Genomic DNA, 17,425 nt, shown 5'->3' with positions numbered 1-17,425 from the left:
GATGGCATTGCCAAGGCTACCCCCAGCAATTTTTTCCACCCTCACACCTCAGATCAGTGCAAATCCTAAACCTTAAGACCTTCACACCTCAGATCAGCCCCAGTTTCTGCACCTTAACAGCTCCGATCAGGCCCAACTTCTGCACCATCACACCAGAGATCAGGCCCAAATTTCTGCTCCATCACACCTCACATCAGACCTATTTTCTGCACCTTCAGTTCTCATGCACTACCCAGTGCATGTACCTTCACACTTCAGATCAAGCCCAACTTCTGCACCTTCACACCAGAGATCAGACCCAATTTCTGCACTTTTATATCTCGGAGTAGGCACAATTTTTTTCTGTAACTTCAGGACTACAATCGAGCCCAATTTCTGCACCTTCAGATCTCACACGAGCCCCAATGCATGCACCTTCATACTCCAGATCAAGCCCAACATTCTTCACGCCTCACATCAGACTCAATTGCTGGATCAGGGTCAATTTCTGCACCTCCAGATCTCAGATTAGGCCTAATTTCTGCACCTTCAGATCTCATATGAGCCCCAGTGCATGCACCTTCAAACCACAGATCGGGAACAATTTCTGTACTTTAACACCTCAGATCAGCTCCAATTCCTGCAGCTTCAGAATCCAGATCAGCCCCAATTCATAAAATTTGGGATTTTTGGCACATTCATTTTTTTTTTTTTTATTATTGAAGCTTAACTCTAGGAAAAACGTTCATTGTAACTACTACTTTAGAACAGCTATTGGTAACTACTACAGTAACTTAGCCCTATTAATAAGTACAAGAGGTATGTATGGCTGCTGATGTATGGTGTGTTTTGACAGTCAATTTGAATAGGCTGCAAAATGCACCAGAGAGTGCAAAAAGTAGTGCACTCGACCACGCAAAAACACACTACCGAAACCACATGGTAATGTGTTTGCAATCTGTGTTGCCATTACCAATACACTGGTTCAGTGGCATCACCAGGGTTGGTGTCTCCTGGTGCAGTAAAATAAAACATGGTGCCCCCCGGGGGTGACACCATGCTGTCCTGCCGCTGCTCCCAGTACAAATCTTCCCTCCTCGCACAAATCTCCTATCCCCTCTCCTAGCACAAGTCCTCCTATTCTTGCATAAATCCCCCCCACCCCCTCTCCTAGCACAAATCCCCACCATTCCTTCTCCTATTACTATATATTACCCTTCACAGCACAAATAGCCCCCGTCCCCCCTCCTGCACAAACCTTTCGTCTCAGCAGAAATGATTGTTACCCTCCCCCCTCATTCTGTACAGCTACCACATGTCCTCTTTAATGCTGCTTCTAATGAAGTGGAATGGTCCTCAGGGTGTGGGCAGGAAGACTCGAAATGTGCTGCAGTTCTTTAATTACCTGTCCTAAACCAGAGCACAAGAGCAGGCAGCTGGGGTAGCGGTCTCCACATTGCTTTAGGCTCAGTTCGGGTGCAGAATGAGGTGGGCAGGCCGAGACTGTGACCATCCCCACAGTGTTCTATGCAGGGCAGGAGCTGAGACCTGCGGGAGCCAACCGCGCTGCCTTATATGCATAGAGCGAGGTGGGAGCTGTGACCATCCCCGCAGTGTTCTATGCAGGGCAGGAGCTGAGACCTGCGGGAGCCAACCGCGCTGCCTTATATGCATAGAGCGAGGTGGGAGCTGTGACCATCCCTGCTGTTTCCTATGCAGGTGGACAGGAGCTAAAGGGGGGGGGGGGGGCGGGAAGTGAAGCAGAGGGAGCCAACCGCACTGCCTTATACTGTATGCATAAAGCCGCTCTTCTTGCTGTTTTCTATGGGTGGGAGCTAAGACCTGCGGGAGTCAGTCACGCTGCCTTGTATGCATAGAGCGAGCCGGGAGCTGTGACCATCCCTGCTGTTTCCTAAAAAGGGGGGTGGGAACTGAGACCTGAGGGAGCCAACCCGCTGCCTTGTATGTATAGTGCACAGCCACCGCAGGAGATGGGTCTCCTCCTAGGTTTCCCTTTGTGTGCCATCATGAATGCCACTGCCTGCCACCTCTGGCACGCGTGCCGGGTGTTGTTGCCGACCTCTGCTATAGAGTCTTTAATGTCAAGTTTTTATTCTTTGATTTGATTCCTTTTTTTTTTTTTTCTATCTTTTGTAAAGTATCTAAGAAAGCTTCATTGTAATTTTCTTTCGAGACCAAATCCATATTATTTTGATCTGTTGTCGTGGGGCCCATAGACCAGTGCCTACTCTGCCTATTTCGAAATCCAGAACTGTGTGCAACACATACTGTAGGGCAGATGTAGATTTTGACTTCTCATTCCCTTTGTAGGCCGTGTAAGGAAGATGGAGGGAGAGGTAGCACAAGGTACATGCTGATCCATTTTATGGCCGCCTTAAGGGACCCTCTTCACTTTTACTTTATTTTTATTTTTTTGCCATCTGTGTCCATTGGAGAGATTTGTCATCTCATAGCCACAACTGGAAGTAAGAGGAATTTTCTCCAAAGTGAAGAAATCCCTGGCTGTGACCAGAACCAGTGTCCCCATTGAAGGATATACCATCTATTCTTGTTCTGGGGACTACAATTTTGGATTTTCTTTCACTCTCGGTAAGAAACTGGTGAATTTTTTTTATTGGATGGTATAACTTCTTTTGTTTTCTGTTACCTGTAGGTACCATGGGGAGGGATACGAAGAGGGCTTTGCAGAAGGAAATCGCGTTGGTGAATCGGAAGGGAAACAGTATGGCGCAGTTCATGGGGCAAGAGCCGGATCAGAGGTAAATTTCTCAGCTTAGTCTAAACCTAGACCTGGCCCCCGCAGAGCAATGATTGATTAAACACTCTGCATGGTTATGGAACTTAGAGGAGAGGTGGATAGATCGGAAGAGATTGCATGGCACAACAAAATCTTTCTCAAGAAATAATGAACTTTGACCTCCTCTAGTCGTTTCCTCAATTGTTGGTCTTATGACTGCTGGTTTTAGTGCTTTGACACCAAAAATAGATACCTTGTCAGCACACCATGTGCTCCTCATTCTTTAATTATAGCTCCTTGGTGTCAGGCTGTGTCTTTCCCAGTCTTACTTTCATTGTAGGCAGGAATTGACCTTTGTCAGTCTAGCCACTTTTTCCACTGACATCATACTTTTTCACTTCAGTAAACATCTCTATATGTTTTCAATAAAGCCTTTCAGAGAGCTAAAGTAGGCGTAAACTCCCATGTCTGAATTTTACCTATAGGTAAGACTTACCCATAGATACTGCTGGGCTCAAAGTTTCAAGTCCTGAGCTACTAGTCAGGCCTTAAGAGTTACTCGCCATCAGTTGCCCCACCCAACGCCAATCCCTACCCTGCTCCGCCCCTAATATCACCCCTAAACACTCCCTCGTAAATGATCTTGTGAAATTACACTGTTAAATTCGCTTCTCGGCCTTTTGGCTAAGATCAAGTGTAGTATCTGATCTTATCAGTTACCAGGAGGTGGCGCTTGCTTCCGCTCCTGCTCTACGGCGAGGTGGAGCAGGGTGGGCGGTTGCTATGCAAAGCCTGCTGGTGTAAAGGTGACCCGGAGCGGTTTGTAGCCGAAAGGGAAGCCTTCTGAGGGGGATGGAGAACCACTGGTCGGTGCCAGGGGAGGGGACCCTGGCCTTCTGGCTTGGATTGTGGCAGCTTTAGCTCCAGTCAGTTTTTCGGGAGGGAACGTTCGTTCTCCTGTTCCAGCAGGGGAGCGGCCTGTACTTCCCGACTGTAATTAGGTAGGAGTGATGGGAGTGAGGGTGTGACCTTATGGCAAAGGGTCTCACCAAGCTCCTGGAACTCCATGCCTTTCTGGCTGAGGTGGGGGCTGTCGTGGTCTGGGCTGGGAGGTCGGGGATGCTTCTGTTGAAAAGCCCATGGTGATGTGCCCCTGGAGTGGCAGTCCAGGGGTGCCTTATGTTCACTGTGCTTTGCACTTTGATATTCGGCACCTAGGTCACGTGACCAGATACACGCTTTTTTAACCCTGCCTCTAGGGCCCAGCCTTTTGGCTAGGACCAGAGGAATTTTTGATTCCTGGCTGGAGGGCCTGGCCATTGTATTACACAATGGTCACCTTTTCACTCTCCTCTTCACTATCCCTCTCCTCACTTTTTATTTATTTTATTTGTGTTTGTGTGTCATGTCACAGTCACTGCACGTTTTGATGAGTAGGGTGTCGGTCCTCAGGCCTATCCTGAAAGTCCTGTGGGAGGGCGGACATAGGCCTTCTGGCTTGGTCCAACCTCTATTGGGGGGCCTACCTTCGGGGAAGCCCCATAGTACCAAGTACCTAGGAGGTTCTGTTTCGGCAGACCTCCCGGGGAAAGGAGGTCGTCCGGCTTTGGCTGGATGGCCACTGATGAGTCTGGTACCTCAGTCCCTGTCTGGAGCCTAATGCCCCGGGGGATCAGGGTATGGTCCTTCCTAGGGAGGACATCAGACACCCGTCTGCACTTTTTAGTGTGTCACTCTTTATGTGTGTGCACTTTTTTTATGCACCGGTGGAAGTTTTTTGGGTATGTTTTGCATGCCATGGGCTTTTTCAAAATTAGTTAAAAGTTTTTTATGTAGAATTAAGTTCCAAAAATAAATATTAACAACATATCGGTGCCCATCGACTCAGCCTCATCAGTGCCCATCAACGCAGCCTCATGGAAGCCGATTCTCCACCCAGCGATCAGAGAGGAGGAGGCGACACACAGAGAGGGGATCTACTTCTGTGACACAGCTTGGCTCTGAAACGACGGCCGGTGTCAAACTGATTCCCCGCCTCCTGCACCGGCTCCTATGATAGATGTCGCACTACTTCAATTTCCCGACATTGGAGCAGTGTGCTGTCTATCATATGAGCCGGTCCAGGAGGATCCTGCCGGCTCTCTCCTCTCCTCTACCTTCCCCTGGCTGATCGCTAGGAGAAGAATTGGCTCCCATTCAAGCCCACCTGCCGTCTCACTGGGCCTCAGCTCATTTCCACTTGCCAAATGTGAGCAGGCGAGTGGAAATTTTGAGGGATAAGTACTGTAAATATCTCCTAAACGTGCACCATTTAGGAGATATTTACTGTACATGCAGCCATGGACGTCACCGGCGCATGTGCTCTGAAGGAACAGCATACCTGTGCTGTTCCTTCAGCGTCCTGTGCTGTAAACATCAGCTCCCACACATGCACAGGAGTGACGTCATCGCGGCTCCGGCGACTCGCACAGCTGGAGTCCGCGAACCCAGAAGGAAGAATGGAAAAAGATGGAAGCACCTTCAGTGGTGACAGCGTCCTGCTGGAAGGCTTCGTTTTCAGGTAAGTTTCACATAATGTGCTAGTATGCGATGCAACCTAGCACATTACGACATTGCCTTTCAGGTAAGAAAAAAAAAAAAAAACACCCAGTAGTTTATTACCGCTTTAAACATTTGCTGTACTTTTTTAATACAGCTGTCCTTTAATAAACCCCCCACCACTCGAAGTCAGCCTGCCTGGTAGAATACTTACCATCCTCCATGTTCCAATTGTCATTGTGTGGTCCTGCCCGGCACTTTACAGCAGTTCAAAGGAAAAATTCCTGGCTAAGTCCTTCCTGGCCCTGCTCATTCTTAGGGCCTGTGTTGACTGGTTTTGCTCACTTCAAGTGGGCTTTGCATTCCCATACAACACGTGTCAAACATAAGGCCTGCAGGGTGAATCTGACCCGCCAAATGTGGCAGAACTCTGTTTCACTACCTCTGCCTTTCGCCCTCCGCTCCCTGCTCAGCACTGTTACTAATAAACACAGAAGGCTTCTGTGTTTTAAAAGTACAGCTTTCCTCTCAGTGGCTCGCAGTCCTCGCAGATCCCTGCTGGCCCTGCACGCACTCACAGCAGGGCACCCCGGGGGCCATCTACACTGACGGGAAGTACTAGAGCTAGCCAGGTAGGTGATAAGCTTTTGGGGTGGCGGAGAAATGCTGTGGAGGGAAATGTTCAGAGGTGGGGGAGAGTGGTGCAGAGGTTAGAGCCAAGGAGAGGAGGGGTAGAAATGAGATGTGGACAGCCTGTGAAAGAGAGCTGAACCCTGCACACTGTGCATAGCACACCCCTAAAACCTGTACTTTGTAGTGCACTCCTCAAGCCTGCACTCTGTGCACCCCTGAACTCTGCACCATGTACACTGCATACTCCTTAACCCTGCACTCTGTACGTATCGCACCCCTAAACTCTGCACCCTGCATGTAGCGCACTACTAAACCCTGGACTATTTATTGCCCTTTGAAGGCAACCATAATGCTGATGCAGCCCGCAATTAAATTGAGTTTGGCTCCCCCTGACATACAAGTTTACGGGAATGCCAAACTTGCTTGAAGCAGGTCAAATTCAGGTCAGACATAAGGATGAGCGAATTTGCCCTGGTTCTGTTCAAGTGCTCAGCGAATTCTGTTTAGAAGCTGCTTGGACATTCTGATCTTAGAGGTGACTCCTATTGAAGTAATAGTAAGAAGGGTCGCTGGTTCGAATCCCAACCATGACACTACCTGCCTGGAGTTCGCATGTTCTCCCTGTGCCCGCGTGGGTTTCCTCCGGGTACTCCGTTTCCTCCCACACTCCAAGTACATGTTGGTAGGTTAATTGGATCCTGTCTAAATTGTCCCTAGTATGTATGAATGGGAGTTAGGGACCTTAGATTGTAAGCTCCTTGAGGGTAGGGACTGATGTGAATGTACAATGTACCGTATATACTCGAGTATAGGCCGACCCGAATATAAGCCGAGGCCCCCAATTTACCCCCAAAAAAACTGGCAAACTTATTGACTCGTGTATAAGCCGAGGGTGAGACATGCCTGTCCATCCCTGTGTGTGTGTCCGTCCATCCCTGTGTGTCCGTCCATCCCTGTGTGTCCGTCCATCCATCCCTGTGTGTGTGTGTGTCCATCCATCCATCCATCCCTGTGTGTGTGTGTCTCCATCCATCCATCCATCCATCCATCCCTGTGTGTGTGTGTGTCTCCATCCATCCATCCATCCCTGTGTGTGTGTGTGTGTGTGTGTGTGTCCAGCCTACCTGTGTCCCGAGCCTTTGTCCCGAGCCTCCGTCCCGTGCCTTGCCTCCTTGCCTCCGTGCCTTGCCGCCGTGCCTTGCCGCCGTGCCGTCCCGTGCCGTGCCTTGCCTTGCCTCCGTCCCGTGCCCTCTTCGTCGGCGCCTCGGCGGCCATTGTAAAATTCAAAAGCTGCGCCGCCGCCTTCGCCTGTGATAGGCGGAACACTGAATTTCCCAGCAGCCTGTGTTCCGCCTATCACGTACATCGTATCATCCTCGTCCGTAGTACGAGGATGATACGATGTCCGTGATAGGCGGAACACAGGCTGCTGGGAAATTCAGTGTTCCGCCTATCACAGGCGAAGGCGGAGCCGGAGGCGCGGCTTTTGAATTATAGAATGGCCGCTGTCTGTCTGCTCGACACGCTGATCGAGCGGGCAGACAGCGATGACTCGAGTATAAGCCGAGGGGGGCACTTTCAGCCTCAAAAAAGAGGCTGAAAATCTCGGCTTATACTCGAGTATATACGGTATATGTAAAGCGCTGCATAAATTTATTGCGCTATATAAGTAACTGAAATAATAAATAATACATCTTGTTAGTAAGTTCTGGCCATTTTTAGGACTAATAGGTAAGCTCTAGTCAAAAGAAGGCATGGAAAGCTGGGCACTGCTATGGAGGACATGTAATAATTCCAGAAAACATTTTGTTTTCAAACCATACAGAGCAAGAATCTTTTCATGCTGCTTTACTGCACTATGTTACACCCATATTATGATTATGCATGTAATGATACTCCCTGTGAGAGATGTACCTTTACCCCAGGCTTAGGAGCGTTGCATGTTTCATACACACATCAGTAAATTAAAAGTTATAGGGAGTATACCGTATGTTATTTTTAATTTTGTATGTATGCAATATGTTCGGTGAATTAATACGTAGACCAGCCTTCAAATTTTCTACTCGCCGAGGGGTACACAGGTAGGCCGCCCTGATGGGCAGAGGTAGGCCGCCCTGATGGGCAGAGGTAGGCCGCCCTGATGGGCAGAGGTAGGCCGCCCTGATGGACAGAGGTAGGCCGCACTGATAAAGTTGTTAAATGTTTTATGCAGAATTAAGTTATAAAAATATTATATATATAATTTATGAGGGCGTGCTTAGGGGCAGAATTAGGGGTAGGGTTGGGGTTGGGTGAGGCAACTATTTGCTAGTAACCCTTGAGGCCTGGCTAGTAGCTTTATAATAATAAGCCTTTTCAGTAATGTTTTTTGTTCTGTTTTGTCCCCCCTCCCGCAGTTGGGCTGTTATCTGGGATTTGCCTCTACATGGAGACACCTTCTTACCCTGGGCTCAGATGATAAGCAAAGGTTTGTTTTTGTTTTTTTCCTTTTTTTGCTATTTTATATACCATGTAGTAGCAATATATGTGCAATCCAATAAGAACCTCATTCATATATAAAATTCACAAAATAACCCCTTTCCACCCAGCCCCAGCATTCTTTTAACGGGGTCATTATGCCCGGGAGGTTGGAAGGACCGCAGAATCGTCTGCCCACTTTAATTGGCCGTCACAGTGATCACATGCCAGCTCCTGAGCAAAAGACCAGAAGAATGTGGTCGCTGTGCTGGTAGCCCATGGATGCTTCTGTGCAGCGTGTGGGTGTTAGACCATCTTCTTTGCCCCCGCACATAGGGGCGCAATCGGTTAACCGCTTCCTGCCCGCCCTATAGCCGAATGCCGGCCTTAGGGCGGGCGGCTTCCTACGCCTGGCCGTCCCTGGACGGCCTGGTGTTTACTTCCGCAATGCGCGCCGCCGCGGGCGCGCATCGCGGAAGTTCTGTGTTTGCCGTGTCCCCCGGGGACAGGCAAACACAGATCGCTGTAAACGGCCAATCACAGCGGCCGTTTACAGCGTGATCGGCGTGTCCAATGGGAGATGATCTCATATGTAAACATATGAGATCATCTCTCAGCGCCGCTCTCCCTCCTCACACAGACAGCGTGTGAGAGGGGAGAGAAGAACGGCTGCAGCAGCCGTCAGTGTAAAAAAGAAAAAAAGTAAAAAAAAAGTTTAATAAAAAGTGCCATCCTCCCCCAGAGCCATCCTCCCCCAGTGCCACCCCCCCCCAGTGCCATGCCCCCCCCCCAGTGCCATCCTGCCCCAGTGCCATCCTGCCCCAGTGCCATCCTGCCCCAGTGCCATCCGCCCCAGTGCCATCCTGCCCCAGTGCCATCCTGCCCCAGTGCCATCCTGCCCCAGTGCCATCCTGCCCCAGTGCCATCCGCCCCAGTGCCATCCGCCCCAGTGCCATCCACCCCAGTGCAATCCACCCCACCCCAGTGCCACCTGCCCGCAGTGCTATCTGTCCCCAGTGCCACCTGTTGTCAGTGCCATTTGTCCCCAGTGCCATCTGTCATCAGTGCCACGTATAAGTGGCATCTGTCATCAGTGCCACGTGTTATTAGTGCCACATAGTGCCATCTGTCATCAGTGCCACGTATTAGTGCCATCTGTCATCAGTGCCACGTATCAGTGCCATTTGTCATCAGTGCCACCTGTCAGTGTCACGTGCCATCTGTTGTCAGTGTCACGTGTCATCAATGCCACTTATCAGTGCCATCTGTCATCAGTGTCACGTGTCATTGGTGCCACATATTAGTGCCATCTGTCACCGGTGGCACGTATTAGTGCCACGTATTAGTGCCACATGTCATCAGTGCCACGTATTAGTGCCACGTGTCATCAGTGCCACATATTAGTGCCACGTGTCATCAGTGCCACGTATTAGTGCCACGTGTCATCAGTGCCACGTATTAGTGCCACGTGTCATCAGTGCCACATATTAGTGTCATCTGTCATCAGTGCCACGTGTCATCAGTGCCACGTATAAGTGTCATCATTGCCACGTATCAGTGCCATCTGTCATCAGTGTCACGTGTCATTGTCCTGGTATTTCAAAAGTGTAATAAGTAGTCAACAAGTTAGATGTGTAATTTATGCTCCTAGAACACGTGATGGCGCTCCCTGCATGTTGGGCCTCTCTATGTGGCCAGGCTGCGAAAAAGTCCCACACATGTGGTATTGTAATACTCAGGAGGAGTAGCAGAATTTTTTGGGGGGTGTCATTTGTGGTATACACATGCCACGTGAGAGAAATAACCTATTACAATGACAATTTTGTGGAGAAAAATAAAGAAAATGAAAAATCTTCATTTTGCAAAGAATTGTGGGAAAAAAATGACAACATCAAAAAGCTCACCATGCCTCTTACTAAATACCTTGGAATGTCTACTTTCCAAAAAGGGGTCATTTGGGGGGTATTTGTACTTTCCTGACTTGTTTGGGTCACAAGAAGCGAGATAGGCCACCAGTACATCAGATGTGATCAATTTTGTGCGATTCGCACCACAGCTTGTAGACTCTCTAACTTTCACAAAGACCAAATAATATCCACTAATTTGGGTTATTTTTACCAAAGATATGTAGCAGTATAAATTGTGGCCAAAATTTATGAAGAAAAATTAATAATTTGCATAATTCTGTCACAGAAACAAAGAAATATGCGTTTTTTTTCAAAATTTTCGGTCTTTTTTCATTTATAGCGCAAAAAATAAAAACCCCAGAGGTGATCAAATACCACCAAAAGAAAGCTCTATTTGTGGGAAAAAAAGGACACAAAATTCATTTGGGTACAGTGTTGCATGACTGAGTAATTGTCATTCAAAGTGTGAGAGCACCGAAAGCTGAAAATTGGTCTGGGCAGGAAGGGTGTTTAAGTGCCCAGTAAGCAAGTGGTTAATGAAACCCTGTATTTATTTATACTTCCTCCAGAGAGTCCTTTTTACCAGGACACTCAACAATCTTCCCATAAGATTATATGTGTGTTTATTGTACGTTATGCATGTTATTGGCCATTGGGTGGACATCCAAAAGCCCTGAAACTGCTGCTGGGTGCCGCCATCTTAGATGTCAGCAGGCTCAGAGCTGTCACTCTACATTACAGCATTCTCTTTTACGTCTCCATCAGCAGCTACAAAAAGGCTTATGAAGGGGAGGGGTGAAGGAGCTGGGCCAGCACAAAATGATTAGAGATTCCTAGAAGAGGAGATAGCTATGATGTGCGCAGAAGGAGGGGCTGTGCTAGGGATCTGACTAGTCAATTTTTCTAGCAAGTACTAAGGCACGCTGCAAGTGAATAAAAAAAATAATTTTGGAACTGAGAAACACCTGCAAATAAGCATTTTGAAACGCTAGATTTTTTTTTGTGTGTTTTTTTTACCTGCAGTTTTTAGGTTGGAGACAGTGTCTTTTTAAATCTATTTTTTGAATGTCAAGCAATGTAAGAACTTGAACTTGAATTTTACTTAATCACTGGCAGGCCCTGTACTACAAACTGGGGATGGGGGGAAAAAAAGCACAAAAAGCATGATAATAGGAGAGCACTAAATGAGACCGAAATGTGCTTATCATCAATCTGCTGCCTCTCCTGTCACTGTCAAGTCACACATTATGGGAACAGACAAAACCTAAATGTTACTTAAAGTGGATATTCACCTATCTGATGCAATAGACATAATTTTAATGCTTCCCCTATCCCCAATGTCACACGTAATGAAAGATTCATTATTTATTTTTTTTTTAAATTGGCTCTGTCTCCTAGGTGCCATTCCCACCTAGGCCAGAATGAATATGGACAAGTAAAAGGCGCAATGCACTCGTACCTCTGGAGTACCCTATAAAGTCCAGTAGATAGTGGATCCAAATACTCAGGACTGCCACCGAAGGAGACCAGAAGCCAAATTTCAGCAAGCTGAGAGAGAAACAAGGAGAGGGGCGCCTCCTTGTTTCTCTCTCAATAGCAACTCACATGGGAGAAGGTAAAGAAGAGCACATCTGTAGGCTGAGAAGTCCAGGAGCAAGATGGATGACCAAATCACAGTTGTTCCACTTATCACTTATCTCTTATCACTGCTGTAGTGGGAGATATTAGCTGGCACATCAGATATCCCAGGAAGGTGGGGGGCAGTGAGCTGTCAAAGCCTTGGCTGTCAACATTGCAAGTCCTGGAGTCCTCACTGGGAACCACTATGGATGGAAGACATCTGAGCGGGGAAACGTCCAAAGCGAGACTTGGAGTGCATGTGGTATCGTTGCACAGGGCGGTGATGTCGTAATCGTGCGACGCGTTTCTGAGCGTGCGCCCTGCGTGTGCAGTGGCAGCTGCGCTCCTTTGTCAAGCATGTATGACAAAGGAGCGCAGCTGCCACTACAGCCAAGGCTTTGACAGCTCATCGCCCCCCCCCCCCCCCCCCACCTTCCTGGGATATCTGATGTGCCAGCCATGTCTCCCACTACACCAGTGATAAGTGGAACAACCATGATTTGGTCATCCATCTTGCTCCTGGATTTCTCAGCCTACAGATGTGCTCTTCCTAACCTGTGAGTTGCTATTGTTTTACTATTAAAGTGTTTTAATTTCTACTGTCAGAGGCGCCCCTCTTATTGTTTCTCTCTAGGCCAGAATGAAGTCTTCTGTGCTCTTGTGCCATAAAGCCTCCATTCATGTGGCTGGAGGTGGATGAACCTGGCAGCGTGTCATACAATTGTTTGGCTGCCTGTTTAAAAAAAATAAAATAAAATAAAAAAGGTACCCGGCGCTTGAAGACAAAGATGACGGAGTGGGACTCTGGCAGCAGCGCAGTAGTTCACAGCAGGACAGTGCTGGATCTACAGGTCGGGTGAGTATATGAAGAACAGCTGCATGGCATGTAAGGGGGAGGCAGACTGAAGCTTCTCTTTAACTTCAGCAGTCACTTTTGTATCCTGAGTTTCTTATTTAGGCCTCGTTCACATGGGCACTGTGGCCCCCTATAGCGTGTGAACGGGCCATTTTTTTGCAGTATGTTTAGACTCCAGTTGCTGTGTGCAGGCAGACTTTTGAAGTCTATTAGGACACAGCATTGTACGGCCTCAGCGCCTGTGTGAATGAGGCCTTCTGTAGGTCAACAATAAGAGTCTGCAAAGGTTGGAAATGTGGGTGAAACCAAGACCCAGCTAAGTGAAGAATCATAGGAGGGGGAAGCTGCATTATATTTGATAAAAGAAACAATTCACAACAAGTACAGTAGAGAAAAAAATATATATACACATACACACACACACACACACACACACACACACACACACACACACACACACACATATACATATACACACACACACACACACACACACACATATACACACACACACACACACACACACACAAGGTTCACTTTGGCTTATTCTGAGAAGGTTTAAGTGGGTGAAATCATTGAAGATTTAGCACTAGGAAGGATTTATATTAGGTGATTCTTCATACAATGAATATTTGTTTTACAGCAAGAAGATTAAAACACTGGACTCCCTAATCAAGATGATCCAGAGCTTTCCCTGTGATGACCCAGCAAGTGAAAAACTCCAAGACGACATGGCAAAGATCCGGGGAAAGGTGAAGCAGGTCAGTATGGCGCTGTAGCAATTTTTGTAGCTCTTGATGTCATTATGCCACTTCTCTGCTGTTTTATGAACAATGTCACCAAGGTGGTATATCATAGATGTGGATTTAGCCTGCCACTGTTTTTTGTAGAAATGGGCTATGATTAAGCATTGTGTGTAGTGTGAAACGCGTCAGTTTCCTGTTCTGCTGTGACATGTATTTTTGGATTTCGTGTTTTTTTTGTTTGTTTTTTTGAATAAAAGGCTTTATTCGAGTGTGGCTGTCCAGAACCATTTTCCATTCATTGCTCAAATAAAAGGGGTTGTTCATTATTCTTCACCTGGTATAACAACGCCAGATCTCCATATGTAACTGATTGCCGACATAGAAATATATTATATTATTAGCAAAACAGTAAATTTGGCTTTAAAATAAGCCCTCACTGACCTCCTGTAGCTTCAGATACTGTGGAGCAATTCATCTTTAAAGTTAACAGGAGAAGCATTGAAGTGACTTTCTATGCCAGCTAAAATTCCCCTGCTCCCCCACCCAGTAGAGACCCAACTGCCCTCTAGTGTGAACACAGAGAAGGATCTCTAGGAAGGGACGCTGAATTGCTGAGAGACTGGAAGTGATTCTGCTGTGAACTTTAAAGATGAATTGCTCCACAGTGCCGACAGCTACAATTGTCAGTGAGGACTTGTTATTTACTACTTGTTAAGTGAACCGTATGTAAGTATTAAATGCCAGACCGGAGCTATGTAACGTGGGGGCAGAGACTAGCCTTGTGTCGACTTTTTCAGGAGGTTTAACTTGCACCTTTCTTGAAGAATTATCTCGCTGTACCACATAAGACAATGTTCTTAATTTTTACCATAGCATTAGTGATTTAGCTTCCATTTCAGAAAGTTTATTTATTTTCCGTGGGTACCTCTGCTTTTTGTATGCCCAGTTTATTTATTTAAAGAACCATGTGATATTTGCCCCCAAGTTTTCTACGTGAGAACGTAGTTGAATAAGCAATACCTTTTCAAAATGTGTCCAGACATCACTCACAATCAACCCCCACCCCCCAAGCCTATCCTCCTCATCTAGAGCAGTGGTTTCCAACCTCATGGACCAGGTTTTAATCCTGCAGACCACTAACATAAATTTTACATGCCTTATACACACAATGCTCCAGCTCTCTGCCCCATTTGGATCACACTGGTGCCTTATACACATAATGCTTCGGTTCTCTGAGCCCCCCCCCCCCTGCACTCTGCATCGCACTGTTGCCTTGCATAGACTCATCGTTGGATCTCACCTCCTTATCCAGCCATGTGGTCAAGCTCCGTGCGCTCTCATACAGTGTGATCAGCGTTGCCATTGGAAGTCCCCTACTTCCTCACCTCCTGCTCTCTGCACTACTCCTGGCGTCCCCCTCTGAGTTTACAGGAACAGGATTTACAGATGAGGTATCGAGCATCAATTAATGACTGTCATTCACTGGAAACAACACTGGGCGGTATACATCCACCGCAATGTTGATTTGCGGCAGAACCCCTGGGGACCACCAAAATTTTCTTGTGGTCCACAGACCACTGGTTGGCGACTGCTGATCTAGAGCATGTCCCTTTTTTATTTTTATTTTTATTTTTATTTTGTCCCTGTAGTGAGAAGCATCTTTATTACACCCTGTGGCATCATCACCAGGCTTATACATTTCTTGCAGGGGCAGCTGCTAGGATTCTGGTTCTTATTGACTTAGTCACACCCAAGAACTGGATCTCCCAAAAGCAATTTGCCTACACGCGGTGTGGGCAAGTTCTTGGGATTCATGGCAGCGCCATTTTCTTGCTGGGGAAGGAAATCCCTGTATGCTTGTGGAGTGCGACGGGTGTAATTCTGAATTTCAGCTGGTTGGGATTTGATTGCATCATCGGCTCAAACGGAAAGTTAGGAGCTCAATGGACTTCTGGCAGATGGACAAATATATTTTTCTAAAATTGCAGAATAGGTAAAGCAATAACACACTGGGAACTGTGCATGTAATACTGCAGAGATTATTAAATAATTTCAGTTCAATCGAGCATAGTCTTTTTTTTTTTATAGAACATTTTCTTTGCAAATGTCTCAAGTATTTGTAAAGCTGCAAAAAATAACCCCAATCATTTCCTGATGCATTTATCTCCTATGATTGTCCTCTCCATCTGGTGGCCATAGTGCTATATCTTCCCAAAATACCCCAACCAGGAAAATGCTGCAATATACCCACTAGATGGAGCTGATAATCGGGGAAATAAGCCTATTAAACAAATTATGGTTGTTATTCATAATTATTTGTGATGGTTATGTGAGTGCCTGAGATATTCGCACATCCAATTTGTTAGAAAAACCTTCAATTTTCATAAGCAACGAGTCTTGCCTTTGTCTTGTTAAATAGAACTGTCTCTAAGGTTTTTTTCGCATGACAGTAATTTTAACTTCTTCAATATTTTTACAGGTTTGCTCCATGTTGAACATACAACCTGATTTTAAAATGAATTTTGAAGGCTCTGGACTATCCTTCTGATATGGCAGCTGTCTGCTGTGAACTGTCTTGCGGTGCCTTGTGGAAAGAAGGGCTCGTCAGGGGTGTTCTGAATCCGTGTGATATTAGTGAGGAAGTACCAGACTGTGTGATATTATTGGAGAAGTACCAAGGACAGAAGATGGCTTAGGATGAGAAGTTGTGATACTTTACAGCAGTGTCATCTACAACCATCCTTAAATCCCTGGATGGAATGTAAAGGTGAACTAACACTGGACAACCCCCCACCCTACCCCCCAACACGCACACACCCCACATCACACCCCACATCACACACACACACACCCCTCCATATCTCACACACCCCTCCATATCTCACACACCCCTCCACATCTCACACACACCTCCACATCTCGCACACCCCTCCACATCTCGCACACCCCTCCACATCTCGCACACCCCTCCATATCTCACACACCCCTCCACATCTCACACACACCTCCACATCTCGCACACCCCTCCACATCTCGCACACCCCTCCACATCTCGCACACCCCTCCACATCTCGCACACCCCTCCACATCTCGCACACCCCTCCACATCTCGCACACCCCTCCACATCTCGCACACCCCTCCACATCTCGCACACCCCTCCACATCTCGCACACCCCTCCACATCTCGCACACCCCCCCACATCTCACACACACACCCCCCACATCTCACACACACACCCCCCATATCTCACACACACACCCCCCATATCTCACACACACACCCCCCATATCTCACACACACACCCCCATATCTTTCCCACATCACACAGACGCGCGCCCCCCACATCACACAGACGCGCGCCCCCCACATCACACAGACGCGCGCCCCCCACATCACACAGACGCGCGCCCCCCACATCACACAGACGCGCGCCCCCCACATCACACAGACGCGCGCCCCCCACATCACACAGACGCGCGTCCCCCCCCCCCCCACATCACACAGACACGCGCGCCCCCCACATCACACAGACACGCGCGCCCCCCACATCACACAGACACGCGCGCCCCCCACATCACACAGACGCGCGCCCCCCACATCACACAGACACGCGCGCCCCCCCCACATCACACAGACACGCGCGTCCCCCCCACATCACACAGACACGCGCGTCCCCCCCACATCACACAGACACGCGCGTCCCCCCCCCACATCACACAGACACGCATCCCCCCCCACATCACACAGACACGCGCGTCCCCCCCACATCACACAGACACGCGCGTCCCCCCCACATCACACAGACACGCGCGTCCCCCCCCACATCACACAGACACGCGCATCCCCCCCCACATCACACAGACACGCGTCCCCCCCACATCACACAGACACGCGTCCCCCCCCCCACATCACACAGACACGCGTCCCCC

At 48.0% G+C, this 17,425-nt stretch overlaps 1 protein-coding gene and 1 pseudogene across 1 annotated transcript in view; both read left to right on the top strand.

The window, feature by feature from the left end:
• LTO1 (LTO1 maturation factor of ABCE1) overlaps window positions 1–16,902 on the top strand; it is a 41,243-nt gene extending 24,341 nt beyond the window's left edge. Inside the window, exons 2-5 of the mRNA XM_077462218.1 lie at window positions 2,654–2,759; window positions 8,305–8,375; window positions 13,392–13,509; window positions 15,974–16,902. Coding sequence (XP_077318344.1) covers window positions 2,654–2,759; window positions 8,305–8,375; window positions 13,392–13,509; window positions 15,974–16,042 — 364 coding nt within the window. The 3' untranslated portion in view covers window positions 16,043–16,902. The remainder of the gene's footprint in view (window positions 1–2,653; window positions 2,760–8,304; window positions 8,376–13,391; window positions 13,510–15,973) is intronic.
• LOC143956135 (U2 spliceosomal RNA) lies at window positions 3,402–3,581 on the top strand (annotated as a pseudogene).
• Window positions 16,903–17,425: the final 523 nt, after the last annotated feature.

Source organism: Lithobates pipiens, unplaced genomic scaffold (assembly GCF_037356315.1).
Source record: "Lithobates pipiens isolate NorthernLeopardFrog02 unplaced genomic scaffold, aLitPip1_a1.2 Scaffold_10, whole genome shotgun sequence".
Lineage (NCBI taxonomy): Eukaryota > Metazoa > Chordata > Amphibia > Anura > Ranidae > Lithobates > Lithobates pipiens.
The sequence above is the reverse complement of the archived record's forward strand: the minus strand, read 5'-3'. Positions and strand labels throughout refer to the sequence as shown.